Source organism: Gekko japonicus, unplaced genomic scaffold (genome assembly GCF_001447785.1).
Source record: "Gekko japonicus isolate JY-2015 unplaced genomic scaffold, Gekko_japonicus_V1.1 scaffold276, whole genome shotgun sequence".
NCBI lineage: Eukaryota > Metazoa > Chordata > Lepidosauria > Squamata > Gekkonidae > Gekko > Gekko japonicus.
Window position 1 is genome coordinate 215,234 of NW_015171510.1, and position 24,347 is coordinate 239,580.

The window sequence follows — 24,347 nt, forward strand, 5'->3', positions numbered from 1 at the left end:
GCAACCCTGGTTGAACAGCTGATAGCTTTGGCACCAGTTTCTTCACCCCACTCTGGAATTCCTGTTCCTGTTCAGTCTCTTCCTTGGGTCTTGATGTAAGAACTCTAGAGTCCTCAAAACTTTTGGCAAGAAACGTGAATATAATTCCTGTGTGAAGAGCCTGGATTGTACCGTTGGCACAACCTCCTCTTCTTCTGCAGAAAGTTCCCCTGCTTCCTTTTCTGAGGAAGACGAAGTAGAAACCTCTGGGGCTATGCTCTAACAGAGGGCTTTGCTCCCTGGAAGGTGATCTATGTTTCTGCTTTGGTCTGACGGGCGACCTAGAGACACTGGTCTCTCTGTCTCTGGTTCTCTTGTGTGGTCTGCCCCTTACCACAGAAGGCTCATGTGGTGTAGAGCTTTGCAGAGTTTCCTGTATCATTTCCTTAAACTCTCGCCTCATCTTTCCTCTGAACCAGCTTAGCATTTCAGCTCTGACATATTCCCTGGAATCCACCTCTAAATTATCAATGGGTCAGATACTCCATGCTCTAACAGAGGGCTTTGCTCCCTGGAAGGTGATCTATGTTTCTGCTTTGGTCTGAACTACCTGCACTCGCCTTCTCAGCCATAGTTTAAGAGAAACCTGTGGGAGGGGAATGGAGAGGAAACGAAACCAAAATCAGGTTTGTACCTACCAAGAGGTTTCTAAGCATAGGCCTCCTAATCTAGGGCCTAGCCAGCAGAGGGCGGTGCTCAGCCCTGTACCCTACAGGCTAGGCAGCCCCGGGAGGTTCAAAGACAAAGAAAAAAAATATGGCAGCTGCCATGTTTTTTCCCACCTAAAATATTCTCCCCCCCCCCCGAGGCACGCTGACGCAGGGAGAAAAAACTCCCCTCCCCCCTCTAAGCCTCTAAGGGGTCTCGCAGGGAGACAGGTCAGGAAAGGCTATAAACACCCCCTCCCCGAGGGTCTCTCAGGGAGATCGCGGCACATTACAGGCTCTCGGCTGGGGCACGTTCAGGGGGTTGTAGCAATCTCCCTCCCCCAACAGCCAAAGACTTACCACGGTTCAGGCGGGGTGTCGGGAGGCGGCTTCTTCCCGCTCTGTGCCCCGTCCTCCGAGACGCTTCCCGCCGAATGGGAAAAAAGAGGTGGGATGGTGCCGATTTTAAACGGCACCTCCGTACCACTGCGTCTTCGCTCCTTCGCGCTCCCTAGGTCCAGGGAGCAGGCCCTCCGCCCAAAGAGCGGGTGTGTCCTAGAGGGACCGCTGAGGCTCTCTGCCCCACTGGAACCCTCTCTAAGGCTGCCGGAATTCGCACCTAAAAAGCACAGCAGCTTCCAATCTTCCTTCTCTTCTTCCTTCTTCTGTCTCGCTTTCTTGCTAGCTGCGCTATGCAGCGTAGCTGGAGCACGTCCTGCTAAAGGCAGGGCCGGCAAGAAACTGGGCAGCCTCCAAGGAGATACTCCCTGCCTGGATCAAAGCTGGAGCCGACCCTGAGGAGGGAGGAGGAGCTTATATCCCAGACGTGAGGAATGTCCCACGAAGAACCACTGGAGAAGCCAATGTTGGATCAGTTCAATGGTCCATCCAGTCCAACACTTTGTGTCACACAGGGGCCAAAAATACCAGGTGCCATCAGGAGGTCCACCAGTGGTGACCAAATGTCATATTGCTAGTTTCCACACTTAGTCCAGCCATCACACACATTTTGATGCCTTTCCTGTATGCTGGTTGCTGATGGAGAAGGCAGGAAGAATCAACATGTCATGGCTGAACTCAGCATGGTGAGCGCCAGGTAGTACCACTAACAGGCATTGGCCCTATGGTCCTATTGTGCTGTTACTCCAAGGCTGGACAAACCCCTCTGATGTCTTATGGAATACTTAGCTTAGAAAACTTAAAAATGAATAGGATGAATGTACCACTGGGACAAAGTAATACCGTTTGTTCAGTTTCTTCAGAAAATTATTTTTGTTTTCTGCATTCTTTCCAGCACCCACAGGGGGGAAAAACCTCCTGATCTAAGAGAAAGGCCAAAGCATCAGCATCGTCTTGCTGAGAAGTGCTTCCCTCCAGCCAGGAGGCAGAGCAGACATCCCCAGGAGAAGCCCCAAGTCCTGTTCCAATAGACTTTTCAAGCACATAAAAGATAAATGAGAAACAATCACATTCAGTATTTGAACATTAAGAACGTGGGCACAGAAGACTATGATAAATTTTCAAACAGATAACAAGTGAATACAAAAAGAAATCTATAAATTTCTCTTCAAGTTAATGATTGTACATTTTAAAAGGAAGGAGGAAAAATCGAGGCACATCAATAAATGCCGTAGTGTGCTAAAGACAAAGTAACTACTGGGGGATTGTGAACTGTTAGCTGAGCTTTTTTAAAAGATCGTGTTGAACATGAAAGCCCACTCCAGCTAAACTGAGCCATGATTAAGGCTGCAATCACATGCACATTTACCTGGGAGCAGGCCCCACTGAACACAGTGGATTTCTAAGTAAACATGCATGGGATGGAGCTGCAAATTCTTTTGAAACAAAATAGCCTTGCCAAATTTAAAAGTCTCATTGCTTTCAATGGATCTTAGTCATAACCAGATTTACTCAGACTGTAGTATGCAGGTTAATCCAAATATCTAGGGAAACTGTTACCCCAGGGCTATAACAACACTGGGCCAGATAGAGGAGGAAAGGGAAAGAAAAAGTGGAATGGAAAACCTAGAATTTGGAATAAAGGTTGTAATCCTAGACATACTTCACTCAGAATAAACCCAACTGACTGCAATAGAATTTACTTCCACATATGCATGCACAGGATTGGGTTGTGATTTCGCAAAACTGAAGTCTTCCGCTGTTATGATTGCCTCCGCAGGAATTTTAGCTGTGTATGTCAGCTGTGTCAATATCCTGTCCTCATTCTAAAGGTTGCAAGTTGCAAATTGTTACTCAGAAACAAGGGAAAAGGAAAGGCCAGAGAGACAGTATGTGTGTGTGTGCGCACGCGTGCGCACACACACACACACACAGAGGAACACACCAATTGGGTTGCAGCCAGCCAAGCTATAAGAGTGAGCAAGCATGATGGGATTATAAATCAAGCCTTGCACAGCAAGGAGCCAAATATTTGCACACAATATCACCATGCTGAGTAGGAATAAACAGCCATTCAAATGCCCTAGAACAAAAGGGGTTATCTCAAACTCACAATGATAGCTAAACATGATCTAATAAATAACACCGTTCTGACAATGAGAAATCCTTCAGGAAAGAGCTGTGAGGGAAATCTGGCAGGAATATTCAATGGTAAACAAGAAAATATTACAGGAAAGGGCTTTCACCTTCAAAGAAGGGCCCTTGGAGAAGGCGCCTTTCCCAATACTTCTCTAAAGCTGATCTGAAAACATTGTCCAGTTCTGTATTCTGTCTTCAGTGCTCTCATTTTTCCTTGTTGGTCAGACCCCAGATCCATTGCCTTGGAGACAGCGTTGCCATCCCCCCAGTGGGACCAAGGGATCCCCCGATTTTGGGCCCCCCAATCGGCTGTGGCCCAGCTGAACGGCAGAGGAAGCACCACCCCTGAGGAGCCCCCTCCTGGCACCACTGGTGTGATGAAATCACCCGGGAGTGACATCATCGTGTTTCCAATGTCAGGGGCCACACTTTAGGTTTACGGCAAAACTCTATGGTTTTGTGGCAACCCCCCCCTTAGAGTTTTGCCCAAAACCTAGACCATTGCCCCCAAAGTCAGAAATGCAGTGATGTCATTTCTGGTGACACCATTGCAGCATGCATACCAGAAGCCCTTCAAGGAGGAACTGGGAGGCCCCTCAGCGGCAGCCAGGTAGGAGCTGGCAACCCTTCTCAGAGAGCCGGTGCAGATAGTCTGCTTTGGCATGCTATAAGCAGCAGAACTGTTGGACTAGGCCTGAGAAGGCCCTGGTTCTAACTCTGGTTCAAATGCCATGAAACTCAGTGACATTTGGTCCTTCATTCTCTCATCCTCAGCTACCTCACAGGATTGTGGTGAGGATTTTTTGAGGGAGAGAATCATGTATACCACCATCAAGTCACTGGAGGAAGAACAGGATGAAGTCATTGGGGGAAGGGGCAGGATAAACATGTAATTAATAATAATCTGCACTAAGAGATGCACATGTGGTGTAAACTGAGCAACATGAACTGAAGGATGTCATATGCACACATCTGACACTGTGTAGAATTGAAGACTCGCTGCAGTCCACACCACAAATTACAGAAGTGCACATAAATATATCTAATTCTCAACATAATCAAGTCTGTAGAACCTTAAATCCAGAGACTGGGGTTGTGAACAGACAAGACAGTTTCTACAAATGTTTAAGAAAGGCCCAGGTTTGTAGAAGGATCTGAAATAGTATATTTTTAAATAGGATTAACCCCCTCCCCCAAATAATAGAAGCAGCACCTGTAGCTTTAAGAAATGAATGCTGTGGTGCGGCCCTGAAACCTTGGTTTTTGCCAGTAAAGAGCATGAGGAGGGGGCAGGGCCCTTTCCATGGCTGTTTGGGCCTTTGGGGGAGGATTCACTGGGGCCAGGCCCAGCAGCAACCACCAGGCAACTTGCTACCACGTGACTTCTCTGACTCACCCATGATGGGCTGCTTGGTACTGTTCAACTGCAGCCACCCTGTGAAAGTCAGTGTTGTGTTACGGTTAGAATTTCGAAGTGGGATCTGGGGGACCCAGGTTCAAATCACCACTCTGTTGCGGAATTTCACTGGGTGACTTTGGGCCAGTTACACATTCTCAGCCTAACCTACCTCACAGTGTTCTTGTGAGGATGAAATGGGCAGGAGAACAATGTAAACTGCTTTGTGTCCCCTTTATAGAGAAAGGTGAGGTTTAAATGAAATAAATACAGCTGGAGGGGGAGGGATAAAAGATAGGTTGATTGATGAGTAGAAAGGAGAGAAGGAAGCACAGAAAGGTTGCCAGATGGAGTGAAAGAGGAAATAGTGTGGTAAGGGGGATACAGGGGAAAGTGAGGCCTTGCAGGTTCCCAACTGCGCAACTGGGCCCAGCCCAGTGGCCAGAACTGTGCAACTGGGCCATAGTTCTCCCAGGTAGAAGCTGCCAGGGGAAGGAAAGAGGGAAAGCTGAAGATGGGGGGTGGTAGATAAAGGTAGGTGGGAAGGAGTGAAGGAAGCTGGGAAAAGGGAGAGTCTGGGGGCTTTCAGGGAAGGAAAAGAAGAAACAGTGAGGGAGGGGAAAATGAGATGCCACCCATAAGTCCTTGCTGAGCCTCTGCTTCTACAGCTAATTGCCCACTTTGTCTGCAGAAATGGCAATTCAACTGTTCATGTTCTCTACCATCACCATTTTCAGCACTTGTTGATGAGAGAAGAAGAGATTGGATTTATACCCCACCCTTAACTCAAAGTCTCAGAGTGGCTTACAATCTCCTTTCCCTTCCCCTCCCCACAACAGACACCCTGTGAGGCAGCTGCATGTGGAGGAGTGGGGAATCAAACCTGGTTCTCCCAGATTAGAGTCTGCACTCCTAACCACTACATCAAACTAGCACCAAACTTGTTGCTGAAGCAAGAATTGGGCAGAAAAATCAGGGGTCATAATGTATGTTCACACTGTAGGAAAAAACAGTACAAAGTCTGTTCCTACTTCAAGTGAGATTGCTAGTATTTTGGGGTATATGAGTATAGCAGAACTCATATGCCTTTAAAAGTTGAATGATCAGCACAATAGGTGAATCAGCAGACGATCTCTGCATCTGAACACCAGGGGAAAAACAGGGTAAATACAGGATCCTTGTAAGTCAGACCCTAAAAGTCATGAAGTACGGCATACTTCATACAGGGACCCATATACATATCATATCTTGTAGACCATCTGTCTTGCTTCTTTAGTACTGGTGTCACAGGACCTGGGAGACCCAGATTTGAATCCCCATTCTGACATGGAAGCTTCCTGGGTGACCCTGGATCAGTTATGCTCTTAGTCTAACCTACCTCACAGGGTTGTTAAGAGGATAAAGCAGAGCAGAAGAGAATGATGTAAGAAGAGAATGATGTAAGAGAATGATGTAAGCCACTTTGGATTCCCACTGGGGAGAAAAGCAAGGAATAAATGAAGTTAATAATAGTTTGGTATTGTGAAAGTGGAGCTGCGGTGGCTCAAGTGGTTAAGACGCTGAACTGCAGGCTGTGGAAGGTCAGTAGTTCAGCAGTTTGAGACTCGGGTGCTGCATGATGGAGTGAGCTCCCATCTCTAGTTCCAGCTCCTGCCAACCTAGCAGTTCGAAAGCAAGAAATTGCAAGGAGATAAATAGGTACCACTTCGGTGGGAAGGTAACAGCGTTCCGTGCACCTTGGTGTTTAGTCATGCCGGCCACATGACCACGGAAACGTCTTCGGACAGCGCTGGCTCTTAGGTTTTGAAACGGAGATGAGCACCGCAACCCTGGAGTTGGACTCGACTGGCTTTCAAGCAAGGGAACCTTTACCTTTATGTTGGAAGAAGCCTGGGGGGCACCCAAATTCTACTTTCAGCTCAGCCATAAGGTTCACTGGATGACCTTGGGCCAGTCTCCCATTCCACTCTACCTCATGGGGTGTTGTGATAAAACTGCATAATGAAATCTTGAATACTATGCTGATCTCCTTGAAAGAAAAGTACGACAAAGTGCACAAGTAGACAGAAATTGAGATGTATATGTAGAACCATAACAGATAATCTCTGAAGTACTAATAAACAAATCCCATCAAAACGTGTGGGGCTTACAGGGCTTTGCCTCTACTCTGTTATTGTCAGATACCAGCTGCATGGAAGCAATGGTGGGATCTGATCTGAAACTTTTTCTGTAGATCATTACTGAAAGCGCATTCCCCATTTACAGTTACACTTTGTCTTTCAGGAATTTATATCATACTGAATTTGTACCAGTGGAGTTTCTGACACGTAGTGCTTGAGCTGGTCTGATGGCACAGAATGTTTAGCCAGCTGCTCAGAGAACAAAACTGTCAGAATATCTGATGTTCGGATTCTGTAAAGGAAGAGGAAAGCACCAGCATGGCACTTGAAAACACAGTCTTATAAGGCACACCTAGGATGGGGAAGGAGTCCTAGAAAGTAGGCAGGTTCAGAAGCTCCAGAAGCAAGGTGACTGAAGGATGTAAAGTAATCAACAGACTGAGAAACCTGAGGAAAGAAATTAAAGAAGCCTGAGGAAAAAGAACATAGGAGATAGAGAACACGAGGAGCTCTAAGGAAACCCCAGAGAACTCAGTTAGAATGAGTTACATGCTGCCCAAGAGAACTGAACAGCTTCTCTTAGATAGCCAGGATAGCCAAAGACAGTAGGACAAAGTAGGAAACGGCATTCAAAGGTAGGACTGGAAGAAAATAGTCAGTGCTTAAAATGCAAGGCTGGATTCAAACTGTCCACTGCAGACTCCTGTCATGTAATTCCTCCAGGTCTACTCCTCAGGAGCAGCATTGCATGGAGACGAGTGGTCTGTAGTGGTAAGAGAGAAGCAAGGAAGTTTCATTCTGTCACTGGAAAGTGTAGTTGGGATCCAACCCATGAAGCTGAAGATAGGATGAGCCAAAGAGAAAACAAGAGCATGAGCAAAGCAGATACCAAGGACCGGAGGGGCTGTGCATCACTGACAGGCACAAACTGGACTGGCAAAGGAAGTTAAGAGGACTCAAAACTGTGGGTCAAGGAGACAAGTGGGGCATAGGGTTAACTAGGTCTAGACCCCAACAGGACTGCTGTATCTTTCACAGTTGCATAGAAGGGGAACACTGCCAGTTGTGATTGTATTATCACTACAACATTGTGACCTGATAACTGGAGGAGGTTGGGTGAGATAACAAGAACCAAGTGGTGTCTGTCACATATCGGTCTGAACTAACAAGCCAACCATTTTGTTGTAGCCTTCTCTTTTATTTCAGAGCTGGTTCATTCAAAGCTGATACAGCTCAGCTGACTATGCTTGGAGCTGGAACCTTTGCCAGGAATTCCTTGCAATAGCGGAATTAAATCTGTCACCTTTCTCAAGTCCCAATCCGAAAAAGGAACACTACTGTGCTATAGGTCTAGGCGGTGCTGACCTTTGCCATTTTTGAACCTGAAACCAAAGTGTGTCCCCCTTCCCATACTCTGGCCTGGAGCTCAGTTTCAATGTGACAAAGAGATGGCTTCACAATAAGAACAGATCCTGGATGGTCACAAAGTTCTATTAAGTAATACTACTTAATTACTTCATTTCTTTGACAGCCAGTAAAACTGAGGTCATGAAAGGTCATATTATTATCCGAGGCTGTAAAGATTATCATTCAATCAGGGTAAGAGAACAGGCTAACAGAAATATCACCTGATCACTAGAACCAGCTGCTTATTCTCTAAAAAGATTTCAGACTGATTTCCCCTCACCCACGTGATGGCTACTTGACAGTTAGAATGAAAATAAACCAGTAAAAGGGGTGGGGAGTAAGTCAGAGGCCTTTTTCAAGTTTACAAGACAGGCAGTTTCAGAACAGGTCTCTATTTGGAACACTTTTGGAAAGTGTTCCAAATAGATACCACCTGTTCCTCAGTTTACAATGAAGTACAATATAAAAGCAATCTATTTTTAACATTGAGAAAACTGCTTGTCCTGAAAACCTAAGAATGCGTACACACACAATTCCTCTACATAATACACACAGAAACAGTGTACTCGTGCATGTATTCTTAAATTTTCAAGATCTGTTCAAATTTATACTCTCTCTGTGTGTGCATGCATGTTGTGTGTACGTCTAATTTCTGAGTGAATTTTCCCCCATATATACATATTAAAGACTCAACATCTTGGTGAAAGTTTTCTGTTCAGCTTCTTTCCCATGTGATATAGACAGGAAATATAGGGTGAAACATTATTGAATGTACTTGCCACAAAAGGCAAAATTCACTACAAGAATCTGGAACACCAAGTGGAAGAACAACCTGAATTCTTTCACATTTTGCAATGAGGTTTAATAGAGGCTCAGACATTCTTACAGTCCTTGAGTTACTTGGTTGGAAAATAATCTCCCCCCCCCCAAGGAAAGTGCATCTATTTATTTAGTGGTGGGTTTTAGATGAATGAATCTTGGGATGTTAAAGAGAGATTCTCAGAATCACTGGGTATAAATCTAATAAAACACGATTTAGATTATGCTTGGCAACCATAAATGCTGTTGTGAGAAAAATCTAATTCTGGAGCTCCTGGCAGAGCAGCTTGAGTTCAAAAAAACAAAGCCTGAGGAACAGGGCAAGGCAAGGAATGAGAGGACCAAGAAAATCCAGCAAGGGGCCTCCTTACTCCTACCCTATGTTTGCACCATTCACAAATAGCATTCGTTCTTCACAAACAGAGCAGAAGAAACTCAAAGGAAAATGGGCATTTTCCCCCTAGTTAAATTCTCAAGGTCTCTTTTTCAGTTCAAAGCCAGAGAGCTCTGCATGGAGTGGATCAAAGGGTTTCCCCACTGTTAATATCGTATTCATCACGTCTGCAGGTCACCCTAGGCAATCCTCAAAGGCGTCATCTCATGATGAAGAAAAATAAACGATGGGATTCAGTACATTCATCAGGACGGGGCATCCAAACCTCAGAAGCAAAGCAGGTGTTGATTGTGCAGTGATGTCCTGGCCCCTGCCTGCCGCCTCCATTTTGCCTCCCTCTAAAAGCAATGGCCAGCACATGGTATTTCAGGACCATACACAGGGGGCAGTAATCACTTGGTGAAGGTCCTTGCGCCTGGGGATGGGGGGGGAACCGATGGCTATATGAAGAATGAGGGACTGGACCAGGCCCCAGGACTTGATCTGGTGAAAGTTGTGGAATTCTGGACAACAACAGTGCAGTGGCCTGGGATCAAGGGAGAGCTCCTGTGCTGCAGATACCAGCCTTCGTCACTCTAGGAACAGGCTTCATAGGATCTATGTGGTCCTTTCCCTGCTCAGTGTTCTGAACTCCCTGGCGTTGCTTGGATCGAATAATCCAGATTTAAAATATGCTTTGCCTCCTGTTCTTCCCTCGAGCTGGGGGAAAGAGAGAGAAAAACATTGAAACATCTGAGAACTGTGGGCTAAATTTTATTGCTTGATGATTACATGGAAAAACAGGTTTTTTCCAAATAATATGGAAGCTGCATATGGAGAAAGACAGGAAGTAATTTGATTAAGGACTCCTCTCCTTACGGCTCTCTGAAGCCATGATTAAGAGACCAATCACTGAACTACCAGCAAGCTTCTATTCATGGGTATTCATTCATTTATACTGGAAAACAGTTATAGCATGCAACTCAAGCCCAGAGCTGTACAGAAGGCAGAATGTATAGTTTTCAAATCAAATACTAGAGCTACCAGCTAAAGCTCCCAGAAGTTGATCTTCTGTGAAAGCTGTGCATGGATGCAGTCCAATATAATCACTTTTGCTCGACACCTTGACAGACCAAGAGTGTCTTTGTTCTGGACACTGAGGACTCATCACAGGCAATGAGAGACAGGAGTTCCCACAGACTGCCCTGTCAATTACATTTCTCTGGATTCAAAGGGAGAGGGATGCTCTGAGTATGAAGCTCATTCAAAGTGGTTAAGGTGCCAGTCTGGGCTCTTTCTTTTTCTGCCACATGTTGCTTTTATAACCCAGAACAAAATGTCTAAGAGTACATTTTCCAAGGACAAAAGTTGCCTAATTGTCTATTGAAGTCCTTGGACAGTATAGGCCTTTGGTGTCATAATTTTAGTCCATTCTTCTAGCCTCCAAGCCCAATGCAAAGTGCCTGGTGTTCACTAGCCTGGGTCCCAGAACCGCCAGTGGACCTCCTCCAGCTGTACACACCAGCTCATACTCTTAGGTCAGCTGAAGAAGCCTTATTGTGGGAACCCTTTTTATTGAAGAAATCCGACTACCAAGAGCCCTTTTGGTAGTTTCCCCAACAACTGCCCCTGTTTTTTGGAACTTAATGTCTCCCGTACTGCAACATTCTTCCTCCTCTAGAGGACAGTGCCCCCAAGAAAAAATGTACAATGAGCTGAAGTCCCACCAGGCTTCCTGTGCACTTCAGTCTTATAACTGAATGATCTAGCAGCCCAGAACCCAACATATTTCTGCAAGAGGCTTCAAACCCACCAGCCCCTAATGGGAACAGGTACCTACCCGAGTGCTGGAAGCCTGATCCTCGGTAGCCAGGATCTTTTTGTAGCTGTATTTCCTTCAGAGAAAAGATGGAGGCAGCTGTAGGAAAAGAGGAGAAACAGAGAAAGGACTGGGTGTGCAATCTATGAATTTGGCTCAGATTTTATTTTATTTATTTACAATTGCTGTGTGGGAATGAGACAGATCAGTAAATGTACCAATGAGTATCCATCACTGAAGTGCAGAATATATGGCACTGCATCTTTGCCAGTTATTTGCCATCCTGATCCAATGCATATTTACTGAATAATAAATTCCAGAGTTTAATGGTTTAGTCCCAAGAAAGCATTCATAGGATTTGCAGTCTTAAATGTCAGTACTGCAAGCACAGGGCCCATTGTTTATATCCCAGAGCACAAAGGGTGCAGTACTGGTATGAACTGCTCAAGGTAGGTATACTGGACAGGTGGGTTTGAGCCAGAGATCCAGAATGTCTGTAGAGTCCTTGCTGTAATGCTCCACACCCTGAACAGCTTAAGCCTTCTGAGACATGCAGTTTTTAAACCAATACTCCCAAGGGATCTAAATGGTGTTCCCCTAGGGAATGCTTCTGTTCCTAGGAAATAATGTGCTCAAAGCAGGCTGCACAGTTTTTAATGCAATGTGCCCCTTCCTTCACCACAACTGCCGTTATTGTGCCAATCATTGTTTGGAAACGCTAATGCTATAGGATGCTTCTATTCTCAGTGCAACTCTTAAACACCCCCTGCCCCCAACATTACTTTGATAAGCCAGAAATGTGCTGGGCCAAAAGGAAGAATGCTTAAAACTACATCTCCTACTATTGTCCCCACCCAGCAAGTGACCACATAGGACCAAACTAGATGTTTTGAGTTTTTAATGAGCTGGGACTGGGTCCCCTGCAGCCGCATAGCAGCCGTGGTGAATGGCTTTTTGTTTTTTAAAGACAGTGCAAATGGCGCCACTGGAGAAGGAAGAGCTCCTCCCCAAGCCATTTTCCCGTGCAAAAACAGTGCGGCGGCGGGGGGGGGGGAGTATTTCCCCAGTGTTGCTGCTTCATGTGGAGTATTCGGTGTATGTGAAACAGCAAAAAAACAAGGGAAATACCTCCCCCACCGAGCTGCTTCTGTTCAGGAAAATGGCTGGGGAGGGGAGGCAGGAGCCCCCCCCCCCATGGCATCGAAAGCCTGTTTGGCCTCTCCTTTATTTTTGAAAAGCCATTTGCAGCTAGTGTGTGGCTGGAGGAAACCTGAACCCAGTCTGTAAAAGCCCAAATAGTTTGCCCTTCCCTTACTGCCCCTTTCAACATGATGCTGGGACTACAGCACTCCTGGGAGGGTCAACGGTGGCTAGTTTTTCAATAATAAGCATTTCGAGAGAATAGCTGGGGATGCCTAAGCATTCTCACCGTCCCAGTTCTTGATCTACCATTTTCTTTTTCTGGTGAAACACACTACTATGGTTTGCATGGCAAGTAGCAGGCTGGAAAGTCAGACATCACAATGCCTACTGAGAGAACAGGCTTCCCTTCCTGTCTATAGCCAGCAAGAGAGAGTTGTAGCTGTACTCCTTATACGGTATTGTTCAGACAGGTTTAGTCCCAACTGCATCATTTTGTAGTATTTCAGTTGGTCATACGCACTTACTCTCAGGAAGGAGATGCACTCGTTCACCCAGAGTCATGAAGTAAGGATGTCGCAGGGCCAATTCAGCTGAAATGCGTCTTCTGGCATCATACTACCAATGGGGAAGGAGAAAGAAAAGAATGGATTACACACATTTTCATGAGTCTGTGTATATTTACATACTGCACTGAGATGCAGGTTCAAATATATCAGTGTATCTGCATAGCTGTTTATGAAACCAAGGGTACACACTAAACCTAACATGTTAACTTGAAAGACAAATAGTAGTATCAGAGAAGTATTACTGTATTTACTGTAATGCGGTCTACATGGTGCTGCCCTTGAAAACTGTTAAGTTCAACTTGTCCAAAACAAGGCAGGCAGGTTATATTGGAAAGTTGAATACTGTGACTGTTAATCACCCCTGAGCTGAAAGATCCACACTGGCTGCCCATCGGTAAGTGCCTTTAAGGCTCTGAATGGCTTGGGGCCAGGATACTGGAAGGACTGCCTCCTCTTGTACTGTCCAGCCTGCCGGAAGGTACTCTTTTTAAGCCCTGCTCTTTGTACTTGGCTCCCGTGTGCAGAGGTGAGGCAGGTGATGACCAGAGTTGGGGCTTTTTTGGTGGCACCACTTCATCTTTGGAATGCCCTTCTCTTGAGGCTTGCCTCGTACCTAACTGGTTTTCCTCTGGGTGCCAGGCCAAAACATTTCTTTCTACCAAGTTTTTAAACTAAGGGAATCCATCATTTTATGCTGTCTGTCTACTCTGAGCCTGAGGACCATTTTATCAATATCATTTTGGACAGCTCTGTTTGTGTTACGCTGCTTTTATGTCCTGGCATGTCTTTACTGGCTTGATTTAATATTGTGTTATTGGCTTGATTTGTGTTTATTAACTTGTTGGTATTATTTTAGCTGTGACCCACTTTGAGCAGGTTCTGGAGAGATGTCATCGTGGGCACTCCATGAAACTGCAGAGTGGTCGGGTTAGAACGGATAAAAGGAAGTACTTCTTCACCCAAAGAGTGATTAACACATGGAATTCACTGCCACAGGAAGTGGTGGGTGCTACAAGCATGGACGGCTTCAAAAGGGAATTAGATAAGCATATGGAGCAGAGGTCCATCAGTGGCTATTAGCCACAAGGTATAGCTAGGGGCTCTGGGGCAAGTGATGCTCTGTCTTCTTGGTGCTTGGGGGGGGTCAACAGTGGGAGGGCTTCTAATGTCCTGGCCCCACTGCTGGACCTCCTGATGGCACTGGTATTTCTGGCCACTGTGTGACACAGAGTGTTGGACTGGATGGGCCTTTGGCCTGATCCAACATTGGCGTCTCTTATGTTCTTATGTTCTTATCTACATTTTCAAAATAAATCACCATTTTGCACCCAACTTCTTGCCATCTTTCAGCTGCCATGATTTTGTGACCTACAATAGCCTTGCATTCTCCTGGTCTCCTCTTCATTGAAATATGGAGGCCAGTGACTGTCAGATACACTAGCTCAGTATTTCAAGATGACTGCTCTGTTTCCCCAAGATCCCTTATACCAGGGGTGTCAAACATGCGGCCCGGGGGCCAGATGAGGCCCCCGCAGGGCTTCTATCAGGCCCACAGTGGAACTGGCTGTCTTCTGCTGCTTCTTCCAGTTCTGCTGCTGCTGCGTCATCATAGGTTTGTAGCTTACAGATACACACCTGAACAGCATACTCAAGATTGCAACAGCACAGACATTTTGATGCAAGAGGTGTCAGTTATCAGACACTGTTAAATAAACAAAATATTGCAAGAGTGCTAATGTTTTAAGCATGATTTTATTTTAAGTAAAAAAAAACCCATTGTGTTTGTGTCCTTTATCAAATTTATATCCCCGCTACCTGGCATTACATTTTATGACACACATGGCCTAGCCCAGTAAGGTCTCACTTATGTCAGATCCAGCCCTCATAACAAATGAGTTCGACACCCCTGCCTTATACAGTAATTGCTTGTACTGTCTGTTACATTCTATGATTTTATATGAGCTAGGTGTAAGAAAATTCTCTGTGTATGTCACTTCATGATGTGGCAGTTCTGCATGGCACATTAGGTGGAAAGCGTAGAGTGGGTGACTAGTCACCCTACAGTGACTCTCACCATAATCTACTTTACAGGGTTGTTGTGGGGCTACAAACACTTCTTTATGCACATTTTATTTTTATACAGTGAATAAGATTGTATGGTCTTTGTGACTATGGAATGGAGCATCTTTCCTTTAAAAAATATACATTAAAAGGAAACAAAGCTAGTATCAGGAGGAAAGAGCTTCCATGGATTTCAAACACAACTATGTGTCTCTGTCTTGCTGACCATAAGAAAATCAACTACACCTGAGAAAATCTATAAGTTTTCTTACACAGCCTTTTTCACATGCCCAGGGAAATGCTGACCACCACTTTGGGGTCAGGAAGCAATTTTCTCCAGGCCAGTTTGGCCAAGGATCCTGGAGGGTTTTTTTTTGCCATTTTCTGGGCATGGAGCAGGGGTCACTGGGGGTGTGAGGGGGAGGGGATTGTGAATTTCTTGCATTGCGCAGGGGTTGGACCAGATGACCTTGGAGGTCCCTTCCAACTCTTTGATTCTATGATTCTATAAGTTATACTTCAGTTTTAGCTCAGCTGAGATAGGTCAAGCAGTAGCTACAGGGCAGAACAATCTCTCCTTGGAAAACGAGAACAGGAAACAAAAGAATCTCGACAGCAAAGATCAATCAAACTTCCCTCCCCCTCAAAGAGTTAACAATTCTCTTAAGTTCACTGATTATGATTTTTTGGACTTGATAATACCAAAGATCCAGGCAAGCATGTGAGGAGATATGGTGTCAGTTCTCCATTATGATCAGCCATTCTATGTTTTCTGGGGCAAATCTGTCTTCTGAGGACTGGTTCACATATTACATTCCACTCCAGCAATTTCTACACTTGCTGAAGCTACAAAGAAGTAGCAAATAAAATAAAATAAAATAATAACAACCCTTTAATATTAAGACACCCACTGTGTGGAAATCCTAACAAATGGAAGGCATTTTGAATCACTGGCTTTTCATGAGGGGACAGGAATGGGATAGTTCTCTCTCTTCAAAAGTCACAGTTCAATCACCACGATCTTGTCCTCACTCCAAGACTTCAAAGATATTAATATCCCATACTTTTGATACTAATGATTTTTGCTACTCTTTTGCTTCCCCCCTTTAATTCTGCATGAAATCATTCCATCCTGTAGGTTTTCAGATGCAAGGACAATGCATTACCCAGTAAGAATGTTCCATCACACATTACTATAAGACACAATGGTAGTTAAATTACTTAATAGTTTTGTCCTGTGAGGCCTTTATGGGGCCTGATTCAGGTAAAATGGCTATCAAATGGTTGTCAGTGTGCTCTGCAAACGGCTATTCTGGTCTCCTGTTAAAGTGGCCTGAGCCTTCCTGGCCCCTTCTGACAGCCTGCGTGCAGAGTTCCCAAGAGGATGTATAAAGCTGCCTAACAAACACAGCAGTGGGCACCTTGCTAAGGGAGCCTGTCTTCTGTACTCTTTCCAAAGTATTTTAAGGGCACTGAATAGAGTGCTGTGGGTCTTGTGGCCCAAATAATCAGCAGAAATCATTGTCTGCTTTGTAAGTTTATGGGGCCTGGAGCAATTCCCCAATTTTTATTCTCTGTGCCCCACTAACAGCTGCAGCTGAATCTTGAACTGTGGCGTCACTTGTGTTGCCAATACTGAAAGCAACAAAATCAGGCCACCATAGACATGGCCAAGGGTATTTATAAAAGCTGGAGAGAACACAGGTATGCACAAAAATGCAACAGGTCCCATCACATTGTGTTGCAACAATGGCCACTAGTCACAGACCATGCTGAAGCACGATAGTTGCTTTGAGATACCCTATAAGAGGGTACCACTCTTGGGCCTTTCTTCTCACTTAATTCTAGATGGGAGTTAGTTCCATTTTCTCCAGCTGAGGACAAACTGCCACTGCTCTAATTATCTTGGAACTACTTGGGCTTACTTGAAGTGGGAATGTTTGCAGTACACACTGAACCAAAGCCAGAGTTCAGGACTCTCTGATCTTCAGTCTTGTGTGGCAGGGGCTAGGCCAATGGCTACTGAAGATTTCCAAACTGAAGGACAGCAGTCAGGCTATGTTTAGCTCAATTTTAAAAAAAGAAAAGGCAAAAGCTTGTCCATGCTATCTTATGCGTTGGCAAAATCAATGTGATCTGTGCTTCAATTTGATGCCACATGACAGTCCACTTGCAGAGAAAGACAGGACAGAAATGTTAATGCACAAACAAATATTAATCTTTCTATGGCTAAGGCTGAGGTTCCAAAAGATTGAATGGGGATGGAAAAGGGGACTTCTCTTTTAAAGTTATTTTCAAATCATTCCAGTATGAGCGCAACCCATCTTCTATTTCTGAACAGAAGCCAGCACCAAGAGGCCTTTCTAAAACTGTCAAGAATTAGAGGAGCCTTGAGAGTGACAGCCCTTCTAGTTGGTGCTGGGATGCCCTACGCATCTGGGGCCTCCCTGCTCAACTTCTGGGAGAGAACAAAAATTATGGCACTTGGGACTAACCCCTGAAAATAAGCAGCAGCACAGACGTACCAGGAGGTGAACTATGCTCCCTCTGATATCTAGTTTAGCATCCAAAGTCACCTACCAAGAGTAGACTCGTCAGCAGATCAATTCCTTCTGTGTCCAGTCTGGAAAAGAAGAAAGGAGCTTGCTGTACCCAGGCATGACATTTCTACATCCAAGCTGGTAGGAATAGGCCTCCAAAAAAGAGCTACAATCATTTAGAAAATATTTTTCTTCAGCTGGAAATACAGGTTCTTTCTTGGGGCAGAGGCAGTACAGCAGGTTAATAAAGGCCTGTTTTCTGCCTACAGCAGGCTGGGCTGCAGAACACTGGTGCCACCTAGTGGCAGTTTCAGAAAAGCCAATAAACAGAAGAGGTTTTGTGGGCCTGCCCCTTCCCCTCAAAAAGGGGACAACAGAGATGGCTGATTTACGCATGTTGGGACAGAAAAGAACTCCATACATATACTGGTATTTTTCTCCTCTGGTCCTCCCCCATTTATGGTTCACAGCCCCCAATAAAGAGACAATATGAACACTGACTTACCTTGGTGCGTGATTTATCAAGGGCTGGACTCGATACTGCGTGAAGCTGTAAGCCTTGAACTCCTCATTGGATGTAATACCAGGCCAGGATTCTTCTGTAGGGGTTCCTGGGGAAAGAAGGCAGGTTAAGCTCTACCACTACGGCTGAAAACACATTCGTTCCACCTGGGGCACTAAATAAGATGTCATCCGATATCCAGCACTGCATTTACAAACCTGAAAATTAAAACATACACACATATTCACCTCTCTGCAAAGAAGCCCATACACAATCACCAAGTTAGATCCACACAGGAACGTTTGAATATGATTATTTTAAAAAAAAATTATGTTATTTAAAGTCTGCCTCGAAGACTCAGGAGAAGAACCTGGGTTGTTCATGCTCTGGAACTAAATTATCTGTATACTCTTTCACAACATTCTCTGCATTAATCCCATAACTTCGCCCCACTGCTTGCTTTACTTAACCCAAATAGCCATTTTTTTCTTGCCCCCCTCCTTACTTTTTATGCTCCAGTTCTTGAAAGCTGATTCAATTACATAAATGCAGATGTGCAATACAATTTGGGTTGTCTTGACAAAGCAGGCTTTTCTTTATGCAGTGTGTAGAATCCCATCACCTGCCAGCTTATATATGGCTATTTAATGCCACAATTTACTGAATCTTCCATTCATTTCAGCGTAAGACAGAATCCCACCACTTCCAATGAACAACAAGGAACAGACAATATGGAAGACTCACCCAGTAGCCTGAATATTAAATGCAGCTCCTCTTTCACAGTTGACCCTGGGAACATGGGACGCCCTGTGACCATTTCATAGTGTATGCAACCCACGCCCCTAAAAGGAGAAGAGCTTGTTAAGCACAGCAGACCAACAAAAGGATATGAACACGTGTATTGATCAGGCCCTTCATGGCCCCCATCCTGTTAAATCCTTTTCTCACTGCTTTAGCCTCTGCAGAGAAAAGGGGATGACCACAGTGATACTTGGTTGCCGGACTATAACGATGTAGGATACAGAGCAGGAGGCAGATATTGCCCCCTGCCCCACCTCCTTCCCTTGTGTGCTGATCGGCAGCAAAATGCAGACGCCTCCAAAAACATGCAGAAGCAATCCCCAATAAGCCTTCTCATCTCCTCAGCAGCATGAACCAATCTGAACGCTATGAACCCCACAGGTTCTGGAACCAATGGTCAGTACAGAAAATGAAGACAGGGAGCTACTGTTCTTTTCTGTAGAGAGAGAAAAAATCAGAGTATCTAATTTATCCCACCCTTCCTCCACGGAGCTCAGGGAGGCACGGATCTCTTCCCCTTCCCCATTTTATCCTCACAGCAACCCTGTGAGGTAGGTTAGGCTGAGAGTGTGTGATTGGCCCAAGGTCATCCAGAGAGCTTCCATGGAAGACTGGGGGTTTCAACCCAGTTCACCCAGATCCTAGTCTGACACTCTCAGAACTACACCAAAGTGGATACCCACCCTCTCCCAAGCGCACAGACCTTCTGCTCACCACATGTCAATGGGAGTAGAGTATTCTGTGGATCCTAGTAGGACATCAGGAGGCCGGTACCACAAAGTGACCACTTCATTGGAGTAAGTTTTTGTTGGAACAGACTTGGCTCTGGCTAGACCTGAGAGTGAAAAGTAGTTAAACTCATATCTAAATGTAAGTTAACACCATCTGTTTTCCAAAGAGCTCTGACTTAGTAAAATCTGGTGCTCTCATTTTAAGCTCACCATAACCCAAAAAGACAGATTGTGGTGATACACACAGTTAAAAGTGAGACTTCTTGCCTGGTTGTGACTCTCTGTGTGATGTTGGTATCAGATGATAAAGGTGCAAGAGAGACATCAGAAGGCACACTTCTCGTTTCACATAAACAGAGCAGTACAAAGAGTTAAGTTTTTAAACTCTGTGTACCCGGTTGACTATTATGTGTACACGCATTGACTGCATGTTATATTTTGCTACCAACAGGAGCGACGATGGAAATATGGCTCTTTGGATTTGGAAGACAGATCTTACTTCTCTCCTTATGTAGCATCCCAAGCTGTGACATTATACTGGCAGTAGTCACTACTAGTAGCAACTGACAGGTACACTTGTGTAAAAACACTGTGGCATTTGTGAGACCAAGTCTTTAAAAATACTTGTAAAAAAATGTGTCACATTGTTTCAGCTTCTGTATCAGAAATGAATGACAAAAGTGAAGAAAATTCTGTAAATGGGAAATAAATTAAGATGAAATGCTAGAAATTCAGTTTCTTCTGTTTTGAACACTACAATGATGCCTGGGTGCCAATAAAAAAATCTGGAGTGACCAGTGATATGCACATGTGTGTGAACACATGCACAGAGAGTGACCCCCAATATACTTTGTGTACCATTTCATCACTGAGATCTAAGGAATGGTGCTTCAGCAGTGTCGTATGACCTTCCTGTTCTGACCCTAACAAAATCCTTTTGGAATTGTGCATGCCTCATGATGACAACTTACCAAAATCAGCAAGTTTCAGTTCCCCTTTCCCATTAATGAGCAGATTTTGTGGCTTGAGATCTCTATGCAGGATCTTATGTCGGTGGCAATAAGACAGACCACGCAGCAGCTGAAACATGAAGATCTTGAAGTGGCAACAAAATGAGAGACAAGGACCAGTTAAAAGTTCATTCTTTTCTACTGAAAAACAGAACAGAAGCAAGAATTCCTAAAACTGAATGGAAATCATCATCTTACAGGTGATCAAGTGCATCCATCTTCTTTGCTCACTCACCTTTACGTTGTACATACTCATCAGATTCCCACAGTTATCCAGATACTGCTTCAAGTCACTGTCCTGAAAATAAAAACATGTCCTGAGGGGCCTAAATGACCTTGAAGAATGAAGCACCATTACAAAATGTTAGAAACATCTTGCAAGTGGCAAACACTTGAAGTCCTATTTAAATTTAAAAAATCAATTCCTCAGCAACAGAAAACGCAAGTCAATTAATATTTTCCCCATCATATCAGCGTTGCACTCAGATGTCATGCTAGATTACTTGTATGGATGCTGCTGCTTGCTTGTTGCACTGCGTGCGCTCCCATTTCTCTTTTCTTACCTTTTCTTCTCACGCAGAGCACAAAAATAAGCTCCGTTGGAAAATAAACCACAATTGCCCATGATCTCTGAATGCAGCTGCCTGGCCAGTTGGAGATTGTCTTTCTTTGTAGTAGAAACAAACTCCAATTTGCCAGGCACTTGCATTCAGATACCATGGGCAACTGCAGTTGGTTTTTATTCTCCATACAAGAAGGGAGAAGGGAAGAGCAAAGCAACAAATATTGGCTTGGATCCAACAAAATATTTCTACTGGCAGAAGGGATTTGATATGCAGAGAATGACTTGCTTGCCTCACCTCTCCAGCATAAAACGCACCCCACAACACTGCTCATGGGGACCCTTAGAACATCACAAGGGGGGGAGGTTCAGGGTCTCCCACAGGAGTCACCCCACCTATTTGGCTGTAGAAATCCTCCACCAGATCCAGCCCAGCCTGCATTCGCTCCCACTGTGGCAAATAAAGTTGAATGCCAGCTTAGCATGAATTTATTTATTTATTTTATTGGCTTTCTATCCCGCCCTCCCCGCGGATGGGCTGAATGCAGGCCAGAACTGCAGTGTACACTTTCAATGGGCTGCTCCCTAAGGCTAAGCACAGGACTATGAGACTTCCTACACAGATCAAACCTTTGCACTATTTCCAGATGTTTGTTTTATTATGCAGGAAATAGACAGCTATTACTAAATTGTTGCAGAGGATCAAAAATTCTCCCAGCTAACATACCTGCAGCAGAGGCAATCCGAATTATCTGTCCTTCAGTCATACCCAGAGCTTTTTTCTTTTTCTTTTTTTTTGAAAAAGAAGTGCTGGAACTCTCAAGAGAGAAACAAAGTTTTCAATCTGTATTAGGGTTGCCATATCTCCGGCCCCACCGGGGTTTCTCGATTCCACCCCACCTGGCCAGAGGGGGTGGAAGCCCCACCCCCAAGAATGACCACCCAGCAACCCCCTACTACAAGATTTAAAGGGCCCTCCAGCTGGCCCTTCAAATTTTGAAGAGGGAAGAAGAGGGGTGGCTGCGCGTGCCTGCAACCCCCGCCCCTTCCCAACAGTGTTCAAAGAGACGCTGTTTGGAAGAGGCAGGGCCGCGCGCCCAAAGGCTGTCAGTGGCTCAGGGCTTGCAGAGCAGGCACAAGCGGCACTTGTACTTTTAAAGCAGGTGCCGCCAGCGAAATCGCAACTTGCAAAGCAATTGCGAGCCACTCCTGCTTCAAAAGAGCGGGAGCGGCTCGCACTTGTCTTGCAAGCGGCAATCTCATGGCTCACAGGGCAGGCATGAATGGCACCCACTCGTGCCTGACCTGCAGGCAGCAAAGACTTGCAGGGCAGGCATTGGCAGTCCAACTTTCCACCAACCATTTAAAGGGAAGGTTCCCTTTAAATGGTTGGAGGAAAGCAAGGGGAGGTGTGCGCACACGGCACAGCATCCCTGATGTGATGACGGCACTCTATGTGATATTATCGCATTGGGGTGGCCCCTCCGCCTCCCAGCACACACCCCAAGTCCCCCCCGCTGGGGGGGGGGGAGGATATGACCTGGCAAGCCTAATCTGTATACTGAAAACTCATGAACTTTCAAACATTTTAAAAAGAATTATGTTAAAGAGATTCCATAACTCCGTTCTGGCACGTTCCCCCAGAAAAAAACCCCTGGTCATAACTCATCAGTAACTGAGAGTTCCTAATTTCCCCTCAACACTAAAACCAAAATTTGCTAGGAAAATTGTACTTTCCACTTCTCCCTACATAGCATTTCCACTGCAATTTGCTATGCCATCAGAAATGTAGGTAAACAATGGTTGTGTGGGCCACTCCTAGTTTTGGCATCATATAGACTCATGATACTGCCCTTGACAGTATTTGGTAACTACAGATGATTCACAATGAGAATGCCATGTAATTAACAAGGGGAGACCAGGCAATTCAGAAAGAACTAAAGTGGCTACCAGTTGGTTTCCCAGCCCCATTCAAGATGTCAGAACCAGAGTATCTGAAGGATTGCCTTCTCCTGTATCAACCTATCCTACACCAAGAGATTCAGGAAATAATTTGTTTCATATTCCCCTGTTGTCAGAATTGTGGTGGGGAAATACAGGGGACACAGCATTCTCAGTGGTGGCTCTTACACTTTGCCTGTTATATTTGATGCATAGTTAAAACTTGGGGGGGGGGGGGGGCATTTGCCCATGTTTGATTTTTTTTCTCTTTGAATGCTGCTCAAAATTCCATCTTTTTTAATTAATAAAAACCAACATTGATTTATTCTGATCTGAGTTTCAATGCATTTTTGCTTATCTTCTATTATGTATTATAGAACTGGTTTCTTTTATTTGTCTGTTTGTGGACTATTTGACCCAAAACTGTGTTAGACATTTTAAAATAAAAATAAAATGTAAGTTCAAACCAGATACTGCTGGTCAGCTAACTGCAGAAAATGTCAACACAGCAGTGCCGTGTGCCAGCCAGTCTTTCTTCAAAGAAAGTAGTTTTCAGACTCACCAGATACTCGAAGACCAGAGTGAGGGAACATGTTGTGTGGATGATATCATGAAGTGTTACAATGTTTGCATGCTTGAGGTTCTTCAGTAAGGAAACTGTAAAGCAAAAAGATGGCAGCGTCAGTCACAGTGAATGGGGGCAAGGGGGGAGCACTGGAAAGTGCATGCCTGAAAACATGGGAGCAAACCAGGAGATCTTATGAAGAAGAGAGGAAAGAACTGCCTGAGGTTTCTATGGGCACTGTCTGTTCTCTGGAAATAAACACTGTTCCTTACCCTCTCGTATAGCTGTGCAAGGGGCCCCTTCTTCATGTTCCAGACGGATCTCCTTCAGGGCAACCAGGTTCTTCGTAAGCTTGCTACGCCCTTTAAAGACAGTAGCATAGGTGCCCTGTGAGGAAGAAGCCAAAGTTTTTTGTTTTAAAAAAAGCTCAGCTCACAAGCAGGGATTAACTATGCAGCAGACACCACTCATTACTGCCTTATATAAAACACCATTATTGAAAGTTTTTGAATCGGTTTAGATCTCTGTGTAACCTACCCCCATGTTTTTATATGCAGACAATACAGCCATTTTGTCATGCACCAAGGTAGGACTGAGAAGAGCCCTCTGAGCACTTTTGACTCATTGCACCGAGGAACACCTAACTTAAAGTACTTGTTTTGCTAAGAGACCCAAGATCCACAAGTGGCAAATAGATGGACATCCGATAAAACAAGTCAAAGTGCTTAGATATTTGGGCGTTGCATTTCAATCCTCAGGTTCATCAG

At 44.8% G+C, this 24,347-nt stretch overlaps 1 protein-coding gene across 1 annotated transcript in view; it reads right to left on the reverse strand.

Moving 5' to 3' along the window:
* Positions 1-9,431: 9,431 nt before the first annotated feature.
* Positions 9,432-24,347, reverse strand: part of CDK18 (cyclin-dependent kinase 18) — a 103,719-nt gene continuing 88,803 nt past the window's right edge. The window contains exons 6-16 of the mRNA XM_015419341.1: positions 23,853-23,967; positions 23,578-23,672; positions 20,748-20,810; positions 20,474-20,597; positions 19,486-19,606; positions 18,715-18,812; positions 17,974-18,079; positions 17,509-17,551; positions 12,826-12,916; positions 11,180-11,257; positions 9,432-10,059 (exon numbers count right to left, since the gene is read on the reverse strand). Coding sequence (XP_015274827.1) covers positions 10,025-10,059; positions 11,180-11,257; positions 12,826-12,916; positions 17,509-17,551; positions 17,974-18,079; positions 18,715-18,812; positions 19,486-19,606; positions 20,474-20,597; positions 20,748-20,810; positions 23,578-23,672; positions 23,853-23,967 — 969 coding nt within the window. The 3' untranslated portion in view covers positions 9,432-10,024. The remainder of the gene's footprint in view (positions 10,060-11,179; positions 11,258-12,825; positions 12,917-17,508; positions 17,552-17,973; positions 18,080-18,714; positions 18,813-19,485; positions 19,607-20,473; positions 20,598-20,747; positions 20,811-23,577; positions 23,673-23,852; positions 23,968-24,347) is intronic.